At 45.9% G+C, this 23,061-nt stretch overlaps 1 protein-coding gene and 1 long non-coding RNA gene across 12 annotated transcripts in view; one reads left to right on the forward strand and one right to left on the reverse strand.

The window, feature by feature from the left end:
• Positions 1–14,173: 14,173 nt before the first annotated feature.
• The window catches only part of IL1RAP (interleukin 1 receptor accessory protein), a 45,756-nt gene continuing 36,868 nt past the window's right edge, over positions 14,174–23,061 (forward strand). For 4 of the 9 annotated variants that reach the window (XM_068691623.1, XM_068691639.1, XM_068691640.1 and 1 more), the window contains exon 1: positions 21,392–21,552. In XM_068691623.1, the coding sequence (XP_068547724.1) occupies positions 21,407–21,552 (146 nt within the window). In that variant the 5' untranslated portion in view covers positions 21,392–21,406. Of the gene's footprint in view, positions 14,450–15,051; positions 15,382–21,391; positions 21,579–22,121; positions 22,212–22,253; positions 22,458–23,061 lie in introns of those variants that run through there. The other 5 variants (XM_068691630.1, XM_068691635.1, XM_068691627.1 and 2 more) reach the window with 5 other exon arrangements.
• On the reverse strand, positions 15,387–21,395 carry LOC137860869 (uncharacterized). 3 transcript variants are annotated; one of them, XR_011099235.1, is made up of 4 exons: positions 21,193–21,327; positions 20,737–20,814; positions 18,541–18,620; positions 15,387–17,855 (listed from the first exon to the last, which is right to left on the reverse strand). It is a non-coding gene; the product is annotated as an uncharacterized lncRNA (long non-coding RNA). The 3 variants fall into 3 exon arrangements; XR_011099233.1 differs by having other exon boundaries at positions 20,737–21,395; XR_011099234.1 differs by having other exon boundaries at positions 15,387–18,162; positions 20,737–21,246.

Below are 23,061 nucleotides of genomic sequence, written 5' to 3' on the forward strand. Positions count from 1 at the left end.
CAGCTATATCAAATAAGAAACACTCTGCCCTCAGATTTCATCTGGCAGGGAAAATTGTTTTCTGCATAAAATACAGCATGTTACCTCCTGATGTTAAATACTTGATTCAATAAATCTAGATATTTTAAACACCAAATATATTTTGGCTTGGAGACCCTCTTCCTTGAAGCGTGGTAAGTTCCAGCATCACACCCAGCTGTGACAAAGCTGCTGTCTGCCTAAAGAGCTTGACAGCATGGAGCAGGGGGAACACAATGCTCTATTCAAAACATTACAAACAGAAGTCACTGGCGGTGAAATTAAAAGTGAGAGGGAGTCACAAACTCTTCTCTGCTCCATGACAAAATACCTGTTCTCTCAGGGCTCACAAGGAGTCTAGGAGTATTTTTATGTAATTTACCAAAAATAAATGGAACTGCTAACAGTAGGAGCTTTGCACTAAAATAGATCCACTCCACTAAAATCAATGGGTCAGTTGGGCTTCATATACTTTGATTTCCCACAGTCTGGACTTTTGCAGGCTGTTGAGCAAATAATGGCAGAAAGATAATGTTTTCAAACCAGAAGGAGGGTTTTGGCTGCATAGACTCCAAGGACATCTGTTATACTGCAGAGATATTGGAAAATGTAAGTCATTGCCCATAGCCGGCAAAGATCAAAGGACTGTCACAAGAGGCATGAGGTGGCTATCAGGAGCAAATGACTTGTTCGTTAGCCTATGAGTAATGGTTGCAGGATAAGAAGAAGGAATAAATTCTGCTATGAAACCTATTAAGAAGGAGAGTGGAGAACATGTTATAAAGTTCAGTTCTGTCTTGTCAGGGAAAGCAGATGGATCAGTTAACCTGAGGATGGACTAGCTAACCTGGACATGGCTGCTTCCATCTCCAGTGGTTTTTGGCTCTAGGAGAAAGGCTTACAGCGTTCCCAAGGCTGTGTACTTCCATGGGAATAGACATGTTGATTTGATGGATGTTGTTTCATTCTTTATGAAGAGCCTGAAGATAACCTTTTGAGAATCACTGCCACTCTCGAGGCAAAATGTTATATATTCTGAGGCCAAGAATTTGCTTTGATAGCAACAACAGAAGGAAGAGAAGCTAGAAGACACTGGCCGCCAACTGGCAGGTAGTTCATGGGTGTCAAATCCTTTAATCCAACCTTTAAAATCTCATCAAAAGATTTCACAGCTATTGTACAGATGTCCTGTGAAATACGAAGCTGGTGGAAATTATTGAGAACAAGAGCCAAGCACAACTGTGAAAAGAATTGGACATCAACATGGAAAAGGAGAATTTGCAGAATGATGGAGTATTATTTGGAAAGCCTGACCATTTTGATGCATAAACTAGATTCACATTAACAGAGGTAAAAAAGAAACATAACCTGTAAATTCTCCCTTCACTTTCCTTTAGCCATTGTGGGAGCCAGGACACCAGAACTGTGCTCAGCAGAGCAGTCCCTATTTCCAATTTTAGGCTCTTGCTGTTTATTCAGAGCTCATCCATTGACCCATATTCTTGTCACAAACTGATTAAGTGCACATGTCAGAAGGACTGCCTGAAATATAAAGCAGTCAGTGAAAAGGAAAAGGGATCTGGAGGGTATGAAACAAGCAGCTTTGTACTAGCAAGTTCACAGTGATGTAGCTGGGAGTCATGGCAAGGCTTTGGTACATGGCAGGATAGACTGGAGGAAAGACATGGAAATGGTTAGGGAGCTTAGCCCAGAGAAAGCACCTGCAGCTTTGCATTGTCCAGAGTACCCATCCCCTTCCCCAGGTATATAAAGAACGAGGGCTCTCAGGGTGTGCTCCAGAAAGGTAGGCACAGCCCAACCCCACTGTGTGGGAAGGGTGAGCAGGGCTAACTACACTTCATCAGAAAACAGTTTTGCAAAGCTTGTATATTCAGGTGCTGAAGAATTGCTCTTGGCAGATAGCAAATGCACATCACATCCTGTAAATCTTTTCTAAAAGGGCATCGCAAATTAATCTCCCTGCTGGAATTCTTCATTTTTAGAGCATCGTTTATCAATTTAATTTAACATTACTTCAGTTGCTAAGGAGCCATGATTGGAAACTTGCACCAAACAGGTTTGAACCGTAATGCCTGGTCACTAATGAGAAAATATTAAAAAAATCTAGCTAAAGTCTATCCCTTCCAGCCACACACTGTGCACAGACACATAGAAATTCTCCCTGTTATATATAATAACACTTTTTTATTAGTCAAGACTTGTAGTTGTTGGAGAGAATAGCAAAATCACAAAAAGTTCAATAAAAGTGACTTGGAAATTAATCTCATTAGGTTTGAAATTGAACTGCTTTCCATGCTCCTGGCAGAGAACGCAAGGATACCATAATTGCCTGTGCCTCTGTATTGCATTTCATATCATGATCCTTCTGCTGTACAAAAAACGCAGTTAAGTCTCCACCATGCCAGTGATGGGAAGGGGGATGTGTTCGTAGTGATATGTGAAATGGTGACTAAAACTTCAGGAAGCTTTCTGGGGAAGGAACAGTGGGGAGAGCTTCATTGTATTATTAGGTCATAACCGACTCTAGAAACCTAGGAATTTTGTACATCTTTCAAATAATGAGCATCAAATGGGGGGAAAAAAAGAAACACTCGATGCCAGTTCAGATTTCTGCACATCTAAGAATGTATCTGCATTTGAATTAAATCTTGACCTATTTTCAATCAAAAGAGCCCTCTTTTCCTTGCTCCTTCAGAAGACCTGCACTTTCAGCAGGATGCTGAAGTCTCTGGTGCTGGGTCCCTGGGTCTCCCATGGCACTGCATTGTGCCTCTCATCATGGGCGTGGATGTAGAGCAGGGCTAGAGCAGGCACAAGGAGCGAAATCACCTATCTGGTGTGGCAGAGTAGGTCTTAGATCTATCAGCAGCTGGACCCTGGAGCAGGAATCAGGCCCTGAAGCTCCCTGTCCCTGTGCGATGGAGGCTGCAGCACTGTGCTGAAGCCCACAGTGGGGTCACACAAAGAGTCCTGAGCTGTCACTGAAAGGAACAAGGCAGAGACACAGGTCTGTGATTTTTCTACATGAGTGTTTTCCAAAGAAAAAAGATAGAGGGATGTTTTGAATGAGCTCCCACAACATAAATAATAAATAAACAAAATAATATCAATATACAGACGCACACATATACACATGCATTATGAAGAGCTCTTCTTTACTCATTAATTCCCTTGAGAGGTAGAATATCACAGCTGAAAACAATCACTTACATGTGGAAATATGGAATTTTCTGCTTTTAACTAAGGAGATACATTTTTGGTTAAAAAAAAAAAAAAGTTAGTCATAATAGTGTAAAAAAGTGGAAAAAAATTTGAAAAAGGAAGGAATGAAAAGAAGATTGATTTTTGTGTTTGTAATTCATTTTTTATAAATTTTATCTTTATAATGGCATTTATATTTAAACTTTATAATGGCACATTCAGTCCCATGTCTGCCCCAGCCCTTCCACTTGTCGGTGGGATCTTCAAACCACATCCCATGAATCTTCAAGCAATAGCATTCGATCTGATATTGCATAATCTGCTGAACATATAGAAATCAGGGAGACCAGACTAAATTCTCTCTTGGACCAGATGAACAAGTTTGATGTTATCTCCTGGTTTAAAAATAAATAAAGTAAAACAAAACAAAACAAAACAAAACAATACAATACAATACAATACAATAAAACAAAACAAAATTAAATAAAATTAAATAAAATTAAAAATAAAATAAAATAGATATTTTCCCTGGGTCTGGGAAGACAATATGCTCCCTAACACTTGAAATGATTTCTAGCAAATGTTTCCTGCAGCTTTCCTGGCCTTTTGCAGCATCCCACAACTTTCTGATCTTAAACACTTAAGATTTAATCAATCATTAAATGATCTTGGAAATTTAATCAATCATCCAGTGCTCTTGGAGTAAAGCAGTTCAAAGCACTTGCATTTGCTGAATGTCATTAGGTCACGGTGATGAAGTGGCTCTGCTTGTATCCTCAATCCCCAGCTTATTACAGGGGAACACAAGATAGAGTTATCTCTGCCCGGTAGCACTTTACTAAGTTAAGCCATGGACTCCGTACTGAAGCACGGTGATGGGAGGAGGAAAGGACAGATCTACATTTCTTTAGGCTAATCTTAAAGGTTAATGGAAAGAGGACAACAGATTTCTTGTGAGTTATTGCCTTGCATATTAAACCTCCTTTCCCGTGTTGAATGCAGGGCTGGAGTATTGTTTGTTTTGTTACAGAAACTCACAGTAGCTGATTTTATCCATAGTGCCACCAAAATTTATCTACCTCTTGCCTGGAGAGCTGTTTCAGGAAAAGATGACAGATGCTACCAGCAATAACAAAAGCACATGCCCTTTGGAAATATAAATGAAATGCAAAGGACTCAACAAGCTGCTTCCAGAAGTGCAAGCACACCTGGCTAGAGGGAGAAAAACATTCAGAGCTGCTCCCTGGGGCTTTGCAACAGCTCCTTTCCTCTGCGGGCGGGCGGAGGAGGAGGCCTGAGGAATTCACCAGCTCTGTCAGGCTGGGTGCACGCACCACTCTTTTGGGTACATCTCTAGCAATCCACCTGGCTCGGTGTTTTACTGTCTAGAGCACAATGCAGAGAGGACTTGTGTGATGGTTGTTCCACAGACCCTGCACCACTGAGCTGCAGAGCTTCAGGGGCCAAATGCTCCCTTGGTGGAGCTCACCAGCAGCTCAGCTAACTACAATATTTGTTATAAATGCTGTCAGGAATGACTAAACTTCACCCCATGTTGCAGTTCAGTTGTTGGCTGTGCCATGCTGTTCATAAATACAAGCTGAATATTTTGAACAAATCAACCTTAAACTATAGATTCTTCCCTCCAGGATATTCCCCAGTGACAGTTTGTGCTTTACATCGAAAGAAACTGCTTCCTCATCCAAAAAATGAAATGTTTTCCAGAACGGCCTAATAAAACCAAACTCTCTTCCCATCTGCCACCAGGCAGGAGCTGCTTTTAGCAGCCTGCAGAGGGGACCATGCTGCTGTTTTACCACCAGCTCATCCTTGAAGATTTCCCCAGAGCCCTCCTCACGGTGCTCTCCTTGCCTGCACCTCCGGCAAACACCCCCACAGCCAACGCATCGAAGGTCACCATGGACTCTGGGGGCTGCAGAGAACAGAGATATCTGCCCAGAGACAGTACTTATTAAAGCCAAGTACACACAAATTCTTTCACAAGCATGTGCACCATCTCTGAGCTCTTTTGGTCCAAAGATCTGGAACATTTCTTTCCCTTGGACAAGTAATTAAATAGGTGTTACCCTTGCTATATACAAAAGAGCATTTACGTTTGTCCTTTACTTGAAGAATAACATTTAAGGTTAAGATCATGTTTAAGTAACAAGTATTTTTCTTTTAATTAAGATTTATACAGGCTCCCATCTGCAGACTAAATGATGAAATCCTAATAAACAGCGAGCCTAATTATGGTCATTCTGTAACTGAAATAATGGTGTGCCTCAGAACAAGGCTATTACGTTTCCAGTTAATGGACTAATGAGCTCCAAAGGAGGACTAACAAAGGTCTGTAAAAGACTTGCAGTTCTTATGAGGACGTGCCTACTTGCAAACACCTCATTGTAGTATTCAAGCATGTACAACGTGATATAAAGTATGACATGTCCAAAGATTTATATCAAGGTGTTGGTAATGGCTGCAGCCCAAGAGCATGCCTAAAAGCAAGGGAATCAATTATTAATGCAAGTCAGAAGAAGATATGCCAGAGGAGATTGCATGATGTTATGTAGGAGACAGATTAAATGTTTAAAAAGGGAAGTCAACGTAAAGTGGGAGTCAACACCAGGAGAAACAATCAACATCTGCCACAATATTGGCCCCATCAGTTGAAACCAGCTCCTTCCATGCTCTGATTGATGAAATATGCTTGACTCCGATATTTTTTTCTTGCCTAAATGACCAGCTCTAATCATGAGCTCCACACATTGCTTCTCTCTTCATCTTTCAGCTGGCCAGGAAAGAAAAGATAATTACAGAATGTTTGTTTAGTAATTGTCTGGTTCTATTTTGGAGTTTGTTTCTGGTGCTAACGAATGCGACTCCATTATGTCATTTATCATACGAACAGTCAGGTTGAGGAACATTTTAAATCAGGAACTATTTTGGTTTGCATGAGAAATAACCCCACAGAACGACTGACAGCATGTGTGAGCAGAAGAACTCCATGCCTGTAAATGATAGGTGAGGTGATTTCATCGAGTAAAAAGCTTAAGAAAGTCTCTTTTTTTCACCAGTAGAGCAGAGAGCTCATGGGAAAGGAAAGAGTTGCAGCGCGCCATATTTACCCGCACAAGGAAATCCAAATTACAAGTTGTTTAATTGGCTTGCTAGGAGACTTCTCTGTAGAAAACTGTCACCCAGTGCAAGGTAAAGCTTTTATTTAGAACGTGAGCTTGCTAAATATTCTCCAAACCTGACTTAAGTACAGATGAAATTGGTTGTAATTACATCTCAGATGGGGCAAGAGCAAGAAATGGGAGCACTCATCCAGCAGGGTGGGATCTCAGGTGTATCCCCTGCCCTATGGACAGGAGTCATTCACCAAGCATGGTGACTTGGGCTCAGACAAAAAATAAGGCAGCTGGGAGCACAAGCTGTGTCAGAGCAAACTGAAAAATTACTCTAAGGGTATTTTTGGCCTCAAATTGCTAACTGATTGCACAACTGTGGGTTGAGAAACCTGTCTCAAGTGACTGGTCAAAGCAAAAATATCCATTCAATAGGGTGTCTTCCCAGTAACAGTGGAACAGAAGTTGTTTGACAATACTCTTTGGATAATATCTTGAAGGCTGTAGGTGACTAATAATAGCAGCTTTTTTTTTTTTCTTTTTTTTTTTTCCTAGAAATATGAAAGTCAAAAAAATGATGGTTTAGAGGGACCAAAACTATTTATAAACTGAAGAAGAATTCAGTGAAGAGCTTTGACTAAAAAGAAGTGAAGGGGAGAATTTTAATGTGCTGGAAATAGAAGTCAAATCTTAAAGTAAAAAAATGCAAATTTAAAGTATTTTAAATGGTTTTTAAAAGAGTTGAGTGGCACATACATGAAAGGACACCTTTTGTTTCAGATTAGATGAAGATTTCATGTTTATCGGGATGAGTAACCTTGCTTTGAAATGTCCTCTAACTTCGGCCTTCTGAGGATGGTCAGAGGCCTTCATTTCACTCAGGACCTGTCATCCGTGCCATGCTCTAAGACATAATAAGACATGGCAATGTAACTAAAAAAAATAATAGAAGTTCCCAGGAGTGTTAACTGTGATCGTAGGCTTTATCGTTAATTCCATTTCGGCCAATTACCTTCCTCAGAAGTTTCTCCAGCATATTATCAGAAGTAAGTGTTGAACCCACGAGGTCATTTAACCTGCAGCCTGTCGAGCACATCTTCACATCGCTGGTTAACGACTTGTGAACCTCAGTGTCGGAGGCTGCCTTGCGACTCTGCCTCTCCCAGCCGATGGCTTCTTGCCACCAGCTGAGCAACTCGAGGTTTGAGGACGCCTCGCGCCCTTGTGAAATTCAAGTTCATTCTTTTTCTGCTCCCCTCGCTTTCTCCCTGCAAATTTATGACTTGCTAACAAATGCATTGCTCTTGATTCCCTCCTCTTCAGTGATCTTTAAGATCTCTCATTTCATAAGGAAGAGGCAGGTGGGTGATCTGCTTCCAAAAAAGAAGAGTTACCGTAAGTATGGCTTGTGTCTTAAGGCTGCCTGTATTTCTAACAGTTTTTCCTTGACTTAATTCAGTCTTTTTTTGTCAAATTACATAGCAGTAATTAACTGCCCTAACCAAAGCTTTTTCCTCAAAGGTGCCCACATTCCTGTAAGAGCTGTAGGTTGCTGTACCCACACACGCAGGCAGCATCCTTTCATCATTCTTCACACAAACTGAATACTTCCTCTGCTGATTTTTAAGGCTGCTCTCTGAATATCATCCACAATTAATGACATATTCCTGTGGCTCAGCCAGTCATTCAAAAACTTTGTCCAACCTTGTTATGCCCTAGGAGGCTAATAATATTTATTGCACCTTGGCAAATTTTGGCTCAATTCCTCTTCATGCTACAGGAAAGAATATAGTACTAAGCACTGCTGATTTTCCCTTGAATACAGAAGAGGAAACCCTGTACTGGAAGTTACTGCAAGCATCTCTGAGTCCTGCCCTGTGTTTTCATGGAGCTCACGATGACATTTATAATCCCACTGATTTCCATTTAGAAATTGATCGCTCTGTTAGGCTATTTTACTGCCTCTTACCAGGAGGCTGCTCCAGAAACTTTCCTCCCTGGTTCTTCAGGAGGTGAGGATAAATGTGGGGGGTTCAGGGTTCATCTGCACCCCTTGTCGAGCTGCACCAGCACGGTGCTGGCCCTCTGCAGCTGCATGGGCTGCATTGCACTGCTCCAGTGCCCGGGAAATCAATAGCATTTGGGCTGGGAGGAATTAGAGCACATTCTTGGTAATTGTACAAATGCAAATTTATTACTCTGAAGTCCTGTCTAATGTAAATCCAGTGAGGTCAATGGAGTTAGAGCAAAACCAGCCATTTTGCTTTGTCTGTTATGCTCGTTTTTATAATGATGGATCACTGCTATTGAGAGAAAAAGGAACTTTCAAGTGCCTGGAAATACACTAGCCTGGGAAACAAGCTGCAAGGATGCCAGGAATCACTCTTTGTGCCGATGGTTATGCTGCCTAACCACAGCACTGGGCATTGCCAGAAATCTCCACCAGCATGAGCCACTGCAGCTCCATTAGCAGACGGTCCTGCCCTTTGTTTAAAACATGCCAGCCTGATGTGGAGGAATTCCCAGTTTTGGGACCTATTGCCTCTGTACCTCAAAGCCTTGCTAACCTGCAGCTGCCCTCTCCAGGGACCCTGTAAGGTTTTCTGCAGTTTCTGAGTTTGCTCCGAAAATCTTCTGTTGCTTGTGTAACCTTTCACAGAGTTACACAAAAGGATTGTTTTCCTTAAGAAATCCTTAACTTATGCACAGATAAACTGAAAGTCTAAAGGTTAATGTTGTTTCATCTGTGCTGAAGTGAAATCAAAGATTTAAAAGGCCATTCTGCAGGATGATCTTGCATTTTTAGGGGGAAAAATAAACTATTATTGATTATAATAAGTCTGTGGAATGTGCTAATGGAATTTTTTTTCATTTCCCAGACATGATGTTCTCTTTCTTCCATAACCATTGCAGTTCATTATGGGACAGAAAAGTTACTCAGAAAAGCTGGGTTGTGCTCAGAATAAAAGACTATTGAAAGGACTATTAAAGCATCAAAACATCTACATAGGCATATGTCAAAACAGGGAGAGGTTTTTCAGTTAGATGAGATAAAACCATGATGTACCAAGGCCTTTCCTTCTTTTCTTAGATCTTTTCAGCGGCTCCATTGACTCAGGAGAGACAGTGTGTTACTTCAGCACCTTTTCCCTTTGCAATGGTCGCGCACAGCACTGTCAGCAAACCGTCAGACAGAAGCACGGTGTCTGAAAACAACTCCAGAGACTGCTCTGTGTAGAAATACCCAGCGGTAGGGAATCGTCTAGACGGCCAAGGCTGTATCCAGACTATCTAGCTTTATTAATCTGCTGACAGCCTGCTGCTTCTCGCTGGCACCGGTGAGCAAGCGAGGTGAGCTGCAGCTAATTAATTTGCGGGTTAGAGGCTTTCTTCAAAGGCTGGTTGAGACCGACGCTACTCTTGCCCAATGAAATTCCAACCCAGTTGAAGGGTCCCTACAAACTCCACTGTCAGACAGTTTGTACACATCATACATGATTGTATACAATGAGCTGTGCAGAAGGATGTTCAGGCATCCTAAACCCAAACTGTGTCCTATGTGTGTACTGGTGGGTCAGATACCTGCCAAAAGTCAAAACCTTTTGGCAGGATGAGAAGATATTCCTCTCCATCACTGAATTGAAGTGGTTTTAGTTTGTGTTAAACACAGACTCACAGGACTGGAAAATCTCTCTGGCCTTAGGCAGTATCAAACCATTTGTGACAGAGATTTGAATGGACTTAGGTGCAAGTCATGTAAGGTCAAGTTTCCTTTTGCGAACTGTTTGCATTAGCAGTGCTACCACCGTGGTAATGCAAAGGAAGAGACACTAACGATGTTTAGCACATGAACATGGACAACAGCTATTTGCTACATCCCCAGGAATAAATGCAGGCAAACTCCTAATGATGCTGTGCTTCCAAGCCCTCCTCACTCGGCAGGGCTTTTGCAGAGGCTCACGCAACATGCTTCACTGAGGGGAGAGGTGATTTGAGATCTGGTCTGGACATAGCCAACACGGCAAATAACGCTTGGTGTAAGTTAGTGAAGATTACCTGGCACCAAAACAATTGCAATTCTTTGTGTGTTTTGGTAAAAGAGTAGCAGATATCTGCGGGAAAGCCACATGTGCTTGCACAGCCAGCACAGGTTCCTCACCAGAAAATGGTCTCAGCAGAAAATAGCCATCCCTACGTGCGTGTGTGGGTAACCTCAGCTTCCTTGACACAAGCAGATGGGAGGTGTGTGCGCTGCTGTGTTAGCAACGTCTGTCATTCTCCGGTTTCTCCTGTGTCCTGTATCTTAGGTTATCAGGCATGCTCTTCTCAATGCCTTTTAAAACGTAGGTGTAAAACACAGAAGGCACGTTCATTTATAACTACACAGACTATAATTATATGTAGTCTAGGGCTTGTTTCCTGAGCTGGGAAGGAGGAAAAATGGGTTAGGTGGGTGTGAGTAAAGTAACAGGCATGAACATGTCTTTTAGAGGTTACAAAACTGCCTTGATCTCCCGGTATCAGAAACGCTGGCTAAGAACAAACAAACCAGAAAACCGTGTGCAGGCTGGGAGCTGGGACAGATACAAGAGAATTGGGAACTGACAGGAGGAGAGTAACAAGACTCTGATCTAGCCTGGGAACTTACCACTGGAAGTAAAAATGGAGGAGAAATATGAGGCCACCAGTACGGCTTAGCTACAGAAAGATAAATGCAGTCGTGGAATTAACAGGTGAGATATTTCAGTGAGAAATGGGGATCTTAATATCGTTGTATAAAGCATCAGTGAGACCTCCTCCCACTTAATGCTATAACTGCTTTGGGTCATCCATATGCAATTCGAGATTAATTTAAATGAGAGCACATTCGGAGAAGAGGTCTGAGGTGAATGGAGAGTCATTTAGGAAAGAAGATTGAAAAGCCAGTCCTGTGGAGCTTGGGGGGAAAATGATCTCTGATCTCTGTAAAATCCCTGAGTAAGGAGCCATGAGCAAAACAGCTTCTGAAATGAGAGCCAGTGCTGGTGCCAGAACGTGAGGGAGCAAACTGGAGATGGAATGACAAAAAGGTTTCTGTTCATCACGGACATGGACAGTCAAATTTGCCCAGGAGGAGTAGTGGCCAGAAAACAAAACTTGTTTTTAAGTTGGAACATGGCCCTTTTGTGAAAACACCACACACCACAGTGTCTGATGCGACAGAGAAGTGGGCTGCACGATCCATGCTCCTTGTGTGCTTCTAGCTCTAAATCAGCAACAGGAATAGCAGAACAGCAGCAAACCAAGGCCCAATTTGGCCACTTGTTACTGAAGTTCTGTGGAATATTTTTGTTGCAGTTGCAATGCCAGCAGCTCCAGTGTCCTGGCTAAACACCAACACATTCCGCTGCTATTTAAGTCCCCCCCTGTGGTTTCACTTAGTAATGCTACTTTTTGCTCTCTGCCCAAAAATTGTGGCATAATGCTGCTTTTTTTGTGCTTAAAAAATGTTTTCTATTTACTGAATTGCTCTTCAAATTGTAGTACAATTCACTCTGGGGTGTAACTGTGTTGCATTTTAACCTGCACAGAAATAGCATTCACAAGCATAGAGAAAAGATGGGAGAAAAATAGCAATACAGAAATAATCCTTATGAAAGCCCTGAGCCCAACTGAGCAATATTACCCTCATTTTACAGGAGGGAATTGCAGATTTTTTTTTTTTCATCTATAAGCAAATAAGAATCTGAAACATTTCCTATGAAAACACAATAAGCAGGTGTGGCCCAGGGCTTTGCTATCAGCTGTCGCCTTAAAACTCCCTGGAAACTTGGCCTTGAACCTGAATTCGTGAGCCTTTCAATGACGTCTAATGTTGAATTCTAGCTTTCTGTCAACATCAGGGAAAACTGATGACATTGGGGTAAAACCCTAATTTGCACTGATGGAGCCAGGCTAGGAGTTTGGAATGGAGGGAATTTCTCAGGGTATTTGTGTAAATGACTGTTAACCTGCAGTGCTAGTATTGCAACAGTGCCTGGATCCTCCCAAAAGCGAATAATGACATGTCCTATCCGAGATCTGTATCTATGGATGGATTACATTGCACAGAACAAGGTAGCGTTATTATTATTATTTAATTCTTCTAACAATCAGCAGAGCAGCTGAGCTACTCCCACAGCTGCATTAAATATCTTGACTAAAATATGCAATCCTTTTGTTATTTCATCTTCTGTGAGAAAAGTGGACTGTCTTGTTTCAACAGATTTTAAGCTTATATTTCTTCATAAAAATGCTGCAGAATGCAGCTCATGAAATGTGCCTGGCCATTCCAGTTTTGTGCATATTCAGTGTCACAGCTGAGTGTATGAATACCTAAAGTAGTTCCAGACAAGATAGCTTGGATCCTGGAGCACAGGGCAAAACACAGATTAATCTGCTCCAAGTGGGGTAGATCAGTCCATGCAGAGCTCTGACTTAACAAGTTGCTTGTGGCACTGGGATGCATTGGGTTAGAGGTGGCTTGAGTAGAGCTGACTCTAAGCAAAAGCCAAGCAGGCAGTTTTTCAAGGGCATTCACCGCTGGGACAAGAAAGATGCTGAGACAAGAAGCTTTCTGCCTAATTTTGCTGTTCCAGAGCCCTGGTAAGGGAATGGTAGGAAGGTGCAAGAGGAAGAGCTGCTCCTGCCTCCCACCGCAGCTCCTTCACACCCAGTGGCCCAACCTTGGGGTGGGGGAAATTGCAGTGACGAGCTGGGGTGGGCTGGCGAGGACAAGTCCCCCCTTTCACAGCAGCAGGATGCATGCAGTGGTGCCTCCTGTGGCCTCGAGGGGAAGGTGGGGATGGCTGTGCGAGGCTGCTGCAAGCTCCTGCCCAAGCTCTGCGCTCTGGGTCAGGTATGCTGCAGAGGAGCTTCAGCAGGTAGAGTGACATTCAGTCTCCTGGATCTCCTGGAGCCCCATCCTGGGGATACCAACAGAAATCTCAAACTCAGTCGAAGGTGGAAGCAGTGCCATAGCCAACAGTGCCAAGAAGCGCTGCAGCACTTTGAAATGATAAAAGTTTCCTCAGCTTTGTGTCCAGACACATCACTTTGCTGTCCGGCTGCCAAGAGGTGACAAAAGCATGAATTAAGCCAGGTCACTCGCTGGCAGGACGGAAGCCTCCTGGCCACCCTGCGAGGGGGGAGAGCTCTGGACCCTGCCCATGGTAAGGGCACTCCTGAGCTACAGGCTGCGTTGGTCATTGCTGCCCCATTGTCCCACAGACAGTGCCAACCCCAATTTCTGCAAATTCTTCTTCCACTCATCAGCCTCGCCGTGCTTTCCCTAGGAGTCTGCTTCAGGCCTTCCCTCCTCATCCACGAGCAAACTCAAGCTCATCACCAACCCAGCACCGTGCCTGGGGCAGGGCTGGGGCAAAAAGCGCCGGTGTTGCAGGCGGCGAGCTGGGGGCCGGGTGTGCGGGGCTGCCTCTGGGGATGTGGAAGGGGAGATGCAGGGATGGAAACTGGCGGAGCAGCACCCACAGCATCCCCTGCAAGCGTCCTGGCACAGCGTGCATGTTCCCTCAACACCTGCAGCACGGTGCCACAGCTCCCACCCACGCCCCTTTCCCTCCCCACGCTCTGCGGGGGGCAGAGGGGGCTAGGCACGGAGCCCCTTCGCCCCCAGCCCTTTTTCCTTTCCTCGGGGGCTGCCGCAGCGCTGGGGCCGCGCCTCCTCCTCCCCCCCGAGCAGCTCCAGGCTGGGAGCGCAGCTCGGGCCAGGAGGGGGAGCCCTGGCCCACGCGTGGCCGTGCCACCCGCCTCCTGCCGGCAGGACCCCGCCAGCTGCGGGAGGGACGCGGCGGGGACTTGGCTGCGAGCCCCCTGCCTCCCTCCCGGGGTCCCCAAGCACGGCTGCTGCCGAGTGCCCCCCGCGGGCCGGGGGGTTGGGGGGGGGCCCGGAGCCTCCTCCTCGCCGGTGCAACGAGCGGAGAGGCGGGGCTGGAGAGCGCGGGCCGAGGAAGAGGAGGAGGAGGAGGAGAAGGAGGAAGAGGGAGAAGAAGAAGGAGAGAGCGCGGCGCGCGTGGGGCGCGCGTTCTTCGCGTGCGCAGGTGAGCCACGGTGATCGCGCGTGGGGATGGGGATGGGAATGGGAATGGGACGGGGATGGGAACGGGACAGGGATGGGAAAAGAGATGGGGATGGGAATGGGAAAAGGGATGGGAATGGGGATAAAGATGGGGATGGGGATAGGGATAAAGATGGGGATGGGGATAGAGATGGGGATGGGGAAGGGGATGGGACCCGAGGGTGCGGGCAGCGGGACGGAGGCGCAGCCCCACTGTGCGCCGGGACAGGAAGGGTGGCCCGGCACGGCTCGGCTCGGCACGGCTCGGCTCGGGCCGGCCGTGAACTTCCCGTACTCGGAGGGAAAGTTTTGGGCGGAGGAGGCGGTTTCCAGCGTGGTTGCGGACGGTCGCGGCGCGCCGCCGGTAATCAGCCCCTTCTCGGCCGGCCCGGCGGGGGAAAATCAACCCTAAAAAAAAAAAAAAAGAGGCGGAAACACTCCGCTGCGGTCGGGAAGGCGACGGGGAGCCCGAGGTCTCCGCACCGTGGGAACCGCCGGGAGGGACCCGCAGCTCCGCGCCCCCGGGCCGGGCTGGGGGACGGGAGCACGGGGACAAGGGGACAAGGGGAAGAGGAAAGATCCCTGCGGCGTGTGCTGCTGCCGGATTTGCACCTCGGCAGAGGACGCAGCCGATGCTAAAGGAGGCGTAGAGCCGAGCTGCGGGAGCCCCGCTGCCCGAAATGCGGAGCGGGTCGCTGGTGGCCCTCCTCTGCGCCAGGGGCGCTTGGATTAACCAGCGATGAACGCAACTTTAATTTTCGTCTGCATTGCAAACGCACCGGCCTGGTACGTGGTCTCTCCGGTTAGAATGGAAGGGGGAGAGGACAGGGGACAGCTTCAAGCCGTGGCAGGAAAATAAAGTGGAAGGGACACGTCCAAGGAAGGCGCCTGCAAGTGAGCAGGTGCTGGCGGCAGGTGTGTGCTGGGGGCAGCGTGTGCCCTTCTGTTTTTGGGAGGGGGTCTGGTGGAAATAGGTCGGGTGGGAATGCTTTCCTGGAAGGGCAGGGGGGAGAAGAAACGATTGGGGCTCCAGTTCTTCAGGTGGCCCTTTTCTGTGCCACTGCCACTTCCCCTCGGTGCAGTGGCAGTGCTTGTTCCTCAGGCTGCTTCCTCGGGCTGTGTCTGCTCGGTGCTCAGCATACCGGGATCCTGTTCGCAGGGCCTTCAGATGCTGCTGAACACCAGATTATAAATACACTTTCACAGGCACACTCTCTCTTTCCATCCCAGCCTCTGCTTTGTGAATAGCTGGTTATCATGCATGGAAAAAAAAATGTTTTCTTTTATGGATCTTCTTTTCTTATTAAATACATTTAGTTTTGTTGTCATAGGAAAGATATGAAAGGGGTTTTATTTCTGGATTTGGGAGATCGCAGCAAGCTTCTTATCTTTTTTTTTATTTTATTATTTGCTATGTAATTAAAAAGTAGTATTTTCCTGAAGCTCCATTTTTAACCGTGTCCTCCCTCAGATAAGCGAGCTGTCACAGAACTTACGATTCCATACACAGAGGGCTCGGAGTATTATTTATGAACCGTGCAGTGGAGAGTCCATATCTCATAACTTAGAGGGCCATTTATAACAGGTTGCTTTTGGCAGCTCCAGAAGATTTACGTGCAGTATTGTGTTCCGTGCAGGAAGAGTCTCTCCTGCTTGCATGGAGAGAGCATCACTCGAGCCCAAGGACTTTCTGGTGGGAGCGTTCATTGCCCAGATTTCTGCCCCCATTGCCTGCTTGGCTGTGGTGAGCAGGGAAGGGCGAGCTGAGAGGGTTAAGCTCTAAAACCCGATGTCCTCCTTACCTGGATTTGGTGTAGAGTGATTCGAGTCACTCGCAGCATCCTTTCCACAGCAGTCTTCATTCCATTTCTGGATGGTTTGAGTTGCAGGATATTTATGGGCTTGGGAAATAAGGCTGTGAGGACCTGGCATGGTGGAAGCAGTAAGCTGGGAAGGTAGAAGCTGCTGCATGGAGGTGGAACACGGAGCTGTGGGACAAGAGGTTAAGCTGCTAACAAAGTGCTAGCATGCAAGCAGAGGGCAGGTTTACATGCATGAAGCCCTGTGACTTTCTTTCCATGTTTCTGGGTGTAGCTTGAGTTCAGTGTCTACACAGTGCATAGGAAGAGCTGTACTTGCTTAAATCTGTCTGTGCTTGGTCTCTCTGAGAGTCGGTGAAGGAAAGTTTGTGTCTGAACATGTCTGGGCTCTCTCCTTCCCCATCTTTGAGGTCTGTGCAGGTATCCTGCATCTGAGTGCTGCTGGTGTGCAACGGGGATGAGTGCTGCCAGGTCTGGGCTACAGCAGGCTCATACCTGGGCCAAGTCACCCTGATGAGCTTGGAAGGATTGTGTAGGTGGGAGAGATTTCAGGGGGGTGGGTGAGCAGTGTGGTAGGAGGTTAGATGATGCCTGGAAATGTGGAGGGGTGGGAATGCCTCCTCACTGGCCCTGGTGCTCTAATGTTGTGCTCATAAATATGCGTATGGGAAGGAGGAGGTGGAGGGAAAGCTTATCCCAGCTCTGTTCCTCCAAAGCCAGCATGTGCCAGATGCCAGCACCAGGGAAGAAGCGTTTTGCTCCCACAGAAAAAGAGGCAAGACCATGCTTTTTTAATTATTATTATTCTTTCTTCTTTCCTCTCACTTATTATGTTTGGATTTTTATGCTGGCTATTTTGGCAGGCACACGATTCATATGTCTTTTCCCATCTGTCCCAGGTTCCCCACTGTTGTCAAATGCCCTCCCTTTTCGGCAAGGCTCTGACTTGCAAAAACTTGCCATGGAGATGGCCACTGCAGCTGGCAGCACGGCCAAGGAGTGTCCTGGCTTGGCTCTCAGAGCACAGGTAGCATCAGCAAGGTGCACAGTTAGGAAGATTACAACCAGCATGTGAACGTGTTCAGATAGCTGAGAGCATCCGCGCTGTCCAATCCTTCTTTTTCATCATACAGCAACCGGGAATGCTTCGGGAATAAAAATAGATATATGGAAAAGCCTATATAAGCTGAAATCTGTGAACAGCGCCACGTTATCTGGGAACTGAAACACTTTCTATAGCGAAGCTTGCAGTTCAGACATTGCCTGCGCTCCTCCTTCCTCCCCAGCCCTTCTCTTGCCACAGCGGATGGATTTTGGTGTCCCCACGAGCTGTGCCTGGCAGGTGAGAGCTGGTGGCCCTCCGGCTGTGCAGGGTGGGCCAGCTGCAGAGCAGGAGGAAAGCAGAGCCTGCAGTTGTGTTTGCCACGCTTGAGCTGACTTCCTCGATGAAACCCTGTGGGCTGGGTGTAGCTCGGGGACCGGTGGGTTTCCTTCCCCACGCTGTTTGTAACCGCTTCGTTCGGCTCCACCAGCAGCAGAACGGATGGCTGAGATTTGGTCGCTGTAAAACTAGAACAAAAGCGCTTCGTGTTCTGGGAGGTGTTTTAGGGTTTCTCCTCCCTCCTCTCCAGTGTGTTTGCAAAGCAGAAGGCTCATCTCATGTTTCTCACCAAAGTTTTGTTACACGTGGGGCTTTTGCGTGCGACTGAGCCATGTGTACACTCAGAGTGCAAAAAGGAAACGGATTTGGGGAAATTAGCTCCAGAGGTGCCTATGCCTTTGGGATCTCTGAGGTCAAGGGTAGTAAGTGCACAGGCTGAGGTCCAAATTCCCAATGAGAAGCATAGAGAAATCCTGATATTTGTAGATTTAGAGTCTTATTTGATAGAAAATAAAATACAAGAACATGAATGTACAAGCACACATATTTTGTTATAGGGTTCCTTACAAATAGTTGCTAGTAAAACAGGATTTCTACTATGAACAAAGAATCGTTTCTTCAGTCAGTCCCTTCTTCATTTATCAGCTCTCAATTTTATCAAACAGGAGCTACCTCCGTAGGAATTCCTCTGACAAAGGGTTTCCCTGGGGTCTGGGAGATTATCCAATTACAGTTTTAACAAAATTGCAGCAAGGATAACTGGCTGAAGATAGAAGTCTGAGAGAGCATTAGGAAAAGAACAGGAAAGTGTAAGGGAGCCAGAGCTTCACTTTTGTGTATCAGTAAATCGGGGAGAATTATTCCCATTCTTACCTTCTGTGGTGAGCAGAGCCAAGGTCCTGGTGTCATGTGTATCTGCTTGCTTTCCTTCTTCTTTCCTCCTGCTTCTTGCACTCCATATTTATAGGAAAACCTTACATTAATTCTCACAGAGTCCTTTTTGATCTACGTGTGTTAACAAAAAGGGGCTGCTAACCTAAAGGCTGTGTGTAGGGCAGTATGGGCAGACAATAAGAAATTGGTTTGCGTCCTGGGCTGTGTCAGGGATCGGAGGAGGCTTTTCCTGGGAGCAGAGACCCTTTACCCTGGAAATCGCACCTGGAGCAGGGTCTTCCAGAGCTAAATAGCTCTTTCCAGGTGCTGGGAGGTGCCTGAGAAGGAGAACTGCGGGGTCCTGCACTCCCACCCTACATCCATCATAGCTGCAGGCATCCCCAAGCTGCCACAGGAGGGTGCCCAGTTGGTGCGGAGCTATTTGAGACTGCCTGCCATTGAGCTCCTTTGCTCTTTACCACTAACATCTCGCTTACCACGGCTGGGCAAACCTTACTGTTTAACACGGTCAGCTTGGGGCTCTGCCGGGAGATACCCCATGAAGAGGTGGGTAACTGCCTGGGCAGGCAGCTCCACGGACAGTTTTGTGGTGCAGCTGGGAGGCAGCGAATCACACCCTCGCACAAATAATTTAGAATAGAAATCTCTTCAGCTTGAGTGAGCAGAGGTGTTATCAGAATTAGAAGAGGACTTAAAAAAAAAAACAAAAACTAAAAAACAAAAACAAAACACGCAACTTTTAATATCTCTGTCTCTAACTAGAAAAGCTGCTGTATTGTGTTTTTTTTTTTTTTTTTTTTTCCTTCCAGTTTTGCTTAATCCCTTTCATTACTGACATAAAAGTGCAATGGAATATCTTGGCTCTCTTAGGCCTGATCCTGTCTACTCATGTGGTATTTTCAGATCTCCAGAGAACGATTCTTCTATGTTCAGTCAACTTGTGTGTAAAAGCTTGCAAAGCTGTGACCTAAATGTTTATCCTTAGTGCTGACAGGATGCTGCGGAGCTGTTTAACTCGATATTTATAACAATTATGTTGCTTGGTGAGAAAGATGTGACACTTTCTTCTTAGAGGGAGTTTTTACTTATTTTTTGCCTTTTTCTGCCTGTTATTTGTGGTCGCAATTGCCTTTCTTTATGTTTTACCTTTTGTCCTACATGTAAATAATGAGCTAATTACAGTTAATCTCAGAGCAAAGGAATGAGACTTTTAAAGAGTGAAAAATAATTCCCATCTGTTAGATCTGCGGTAGCATTTTGGGGTTTGCCTTCTACTCGGAAGGAAGCCAGAACTTATCTTGCTCAATTTCAAGTTTTCCTTGCAATATTTAAACTGGATTTTTAATCATTTAAAAAACAAACAGAAATGGAAATAGCTTTTCAAATTATGTTTGGCCACGTTCTTAACACATTGGCTGATAAACCTGAACAGCTCTGTTGTACTCCTACTGAAATGAGTTGAAATCTCACTACCAAATTCTATAGAAACAGGTTTGAGGCTTTATTCTGGAAAGGCATCTATTTTTCATAGTCATATATTGCATTTCTGTGTTTCCTGCCTGCTGGGGCTCCCAGTGCCCAGCCAAAGAGGACTTGTTCCAAGGGAACTGCTGCTTAAGTACTTACTGTTTAAGACAGGCTCAAACCCAAGTTTTCTGTGGTGGGTATGTGGTACATTTATCCCCATCAGCTCCAGTGGCTGCTGAGCCTGGGGAATTAATCTATACTTTGCACTCATATGTCATCTTTCATCTCAGCATCTCTAAGCATTTTAGAGACATTAAGACGCACAGCTGTGGTGCGAGGTGGGGAGAGGCTGTTATAAATGTGGCTAGGGAAACGGAGGCACAGATTTTAGGAGCCTCTGCTAATGTCTTCAATTCAGGGGACAGCCGTTTGTACACTACCTGATGCCTGATTATCAGGGAGGCACTACATCTTTTCATACACTACACGCAGTGATAAATGGCTCTGTAGGCTTCATGTAGATTAACCAGATACTCATATTGGTATGCTAAACTAGTGGACTATTTAAAAACTTCAGCGTTAGGGACTAACAGGAGCACAGCACAGGGGTGGGAGCCCAAAATTCCACTCTCTCTTTTCTTTTTTCCTTAAGCAAACCTTACTGCAAAAAGCAAATTTCACCAAGAACCAGAATTAAAATAACCTCACCTCCATCCCACTGTGGTAACATCCAGGGCCCCACCTACACATGTTGATCAGCAGTTTGTTGATTCAAAGCTCCAGGATCTGTAGAAAATACTTATCCTGAACAAGAAGGCTGTACGAATTCACTCTAATATATGTAATTGGATTTGTTCTGCTGGGATATAGCTGCCTACCCCTCCCCACCCCCAAGTACTACCACCTTCCAGCCCATGTTTACAAAAGGGATCCTGATAATGGGAGGAGATACATGTTGCTGCCTAACACGATAATGGTGGCAGGCTGCAAGGGGCTAGTAGGGCACCCAACCTCTCCAGACAAGCACTGGTGTGCTGCACAATCCCAGAATGTGTCACTCCAGCAAATTGTGCCTGTTACAGTTGAAACCCCATGGGTTGTCTTCCCTCCTCCTCCATCAAGCAAAACCAGCCACAGCCTCAGTGCATTTTCTCTTTTTTCCACCTCCCTGGTTCTGTCTGGCACTGCAGTGGGGACTTTAGGGAGACCCTGCTTAATCTGGCTCCCTAGGAGGCTGCAGAGAAGGGAAATGCTTTTCTCCAGGTTTGCAGTGCCCTCTTCTTCCATCACACAGAAGAGCCACACCTAGCAGCCTGGCATGCCAGTCCTACTGAATGGTCCATGCTGTGGCTACCCAGGTGGGCAACATTTCCCCTCTATGAGCCTTTTTTCCTTGCCTACCAGGTGTGATGACTTTGTAATTGTTGACAAGAAGTATCAAAGAGCAAGAGGGAAACTCAACCCAACTTTCCAAGGGCACTCAGCAGTTGCTTCCTCGTGGCAATGGACCAGCCCAGGGCAGGGGTCAGTGCAGCTTTGAGAATATTGAGGTACCCATTTCCAGGCATTAAGAGAGCTCAAAAAAGACGGCGTTGGAGACTTTTCAGTGTTTTAGCCCTTTGCAGTAGGGTTTTTAATGTGTAGTGGTATTTCCTCGTGTCACCGCTCCTTTAGAAATGTCAGCAGTGCTTATATTGCCTTTTGTTTGTCATTCAGCTGGAGAAATGAATTCATTGCCCTCAAGAGATCACATTCTCCCCAAATAATTAATACCGATGACAATCACAGCTTGCTGCTGCCTGCAGCTCCCTCTTGGCCTTCCCACCCTGTAGGTGCTGGGATCACGGAGCAGACAGGAGAGCCTTGCAGGAGGCTGCTGGACTCAAAACTTCAGGGTGCTGTGGTTTGAAGTCTGGGGTTGGTACAGACAGAGCCCAAGCAAGTTCTCTGTAGGGACCAGCCTATCATAAGGCTAAATGCAATTAAATTAACCTGATTAAAAGAAGTGTCAGGTGTGGAAACCCTGTGTGGTCCAAATTTGAGAATGAAAAATCTCAGCTGGCTTGCTTTTACCCTTGAATATCTTGCTCATCCCAAGATAAATGGAGTCACCTGAGGAAAATCTTTCCTTATGCTGTAGGTAGAGTTAGAGACCAGCTTTTCACCCCTTAGCAGCAGTGTGGGTAAGCCTGTCTGTAGTGTTGGAAATACTGCAGTCTGCATGGGAGGGGGGGATTGTGGTAATCACACAGTACGAAGGTTGCTTGGAAGGGGAAGTGAGATGTTGCGTTGTGCCTCAGGGTGCTTGGGGTTTTTTGCCTGCTGTGGGAAATGAAATGGGAAAGAGGCTGGAGCTGAGTAGCCATCCTGGGAATGTGGTCTGCAAGCACTGAGGGGTATAAAGGGAAGGAGGCAAAGTGAAAGAACAGGTATGTACCTGGCAGTAAGTGCTTGATCTTAAAGAGAGTGCTTTTATTTTTATTTTTTTGATATTGAGTGCTTATTGCAGCTAGTGCTTAGCAGAGCTTGTGCAGTCCCTGTTGTGACGGGTGGGCTGTGCAAAGACACTGCTGTTCCCTGGCATTTGGAGCCAAGCACTTGCTGTGCTTAGAAGGAGATGCTGTTGGGAAAGCTGTTCTGGGTCTGAGAGTCCCAAGCTGCTCCTATGAGAGACGGTAAGCCCAGCTGAGGGACCTGCCCGGGTCTGCATTCTGCTCTGGGTTTAAAGCCTTGGGCTGAGCAAGCTGGGGACTGCTGCTGGGTGCTCTGTTGTGCAGTGTGGATGTGCTGCTGTATTCATATGGAGAGTGGAGTAACCTCTTAAGGAAGGCAGTGGCATTGCCTACATCTAAAAGCCATTAAAAAGGTCAAGGGGAAGAAAGTATAAACGAAATGCTCATTCTCAGATGTCTCCAGATATTCCACAGGAGCTCACCAGGGCTCTTGAAGAGGGGGAGGAATCTGAATTCCTTAACTTTCCCCAGGTCTTTAAGCCACATTGGTTGCAGATTTATTTTTATTTTTATTTTTTCC

The sequence above is a fragment of the Anas acuta genome, chromosome 9 (assembly GCF_963932015.1).
Source record: "Anas acuta chromosome 9, bAnaAcu1.1, whole genome shotgun sequence".
Classification (NCBI taxonomy): Eukaryota; Metazoa; Chordata; class Aves; order Anseriformes; family Anatidae; genus Anas; species Anas acuta.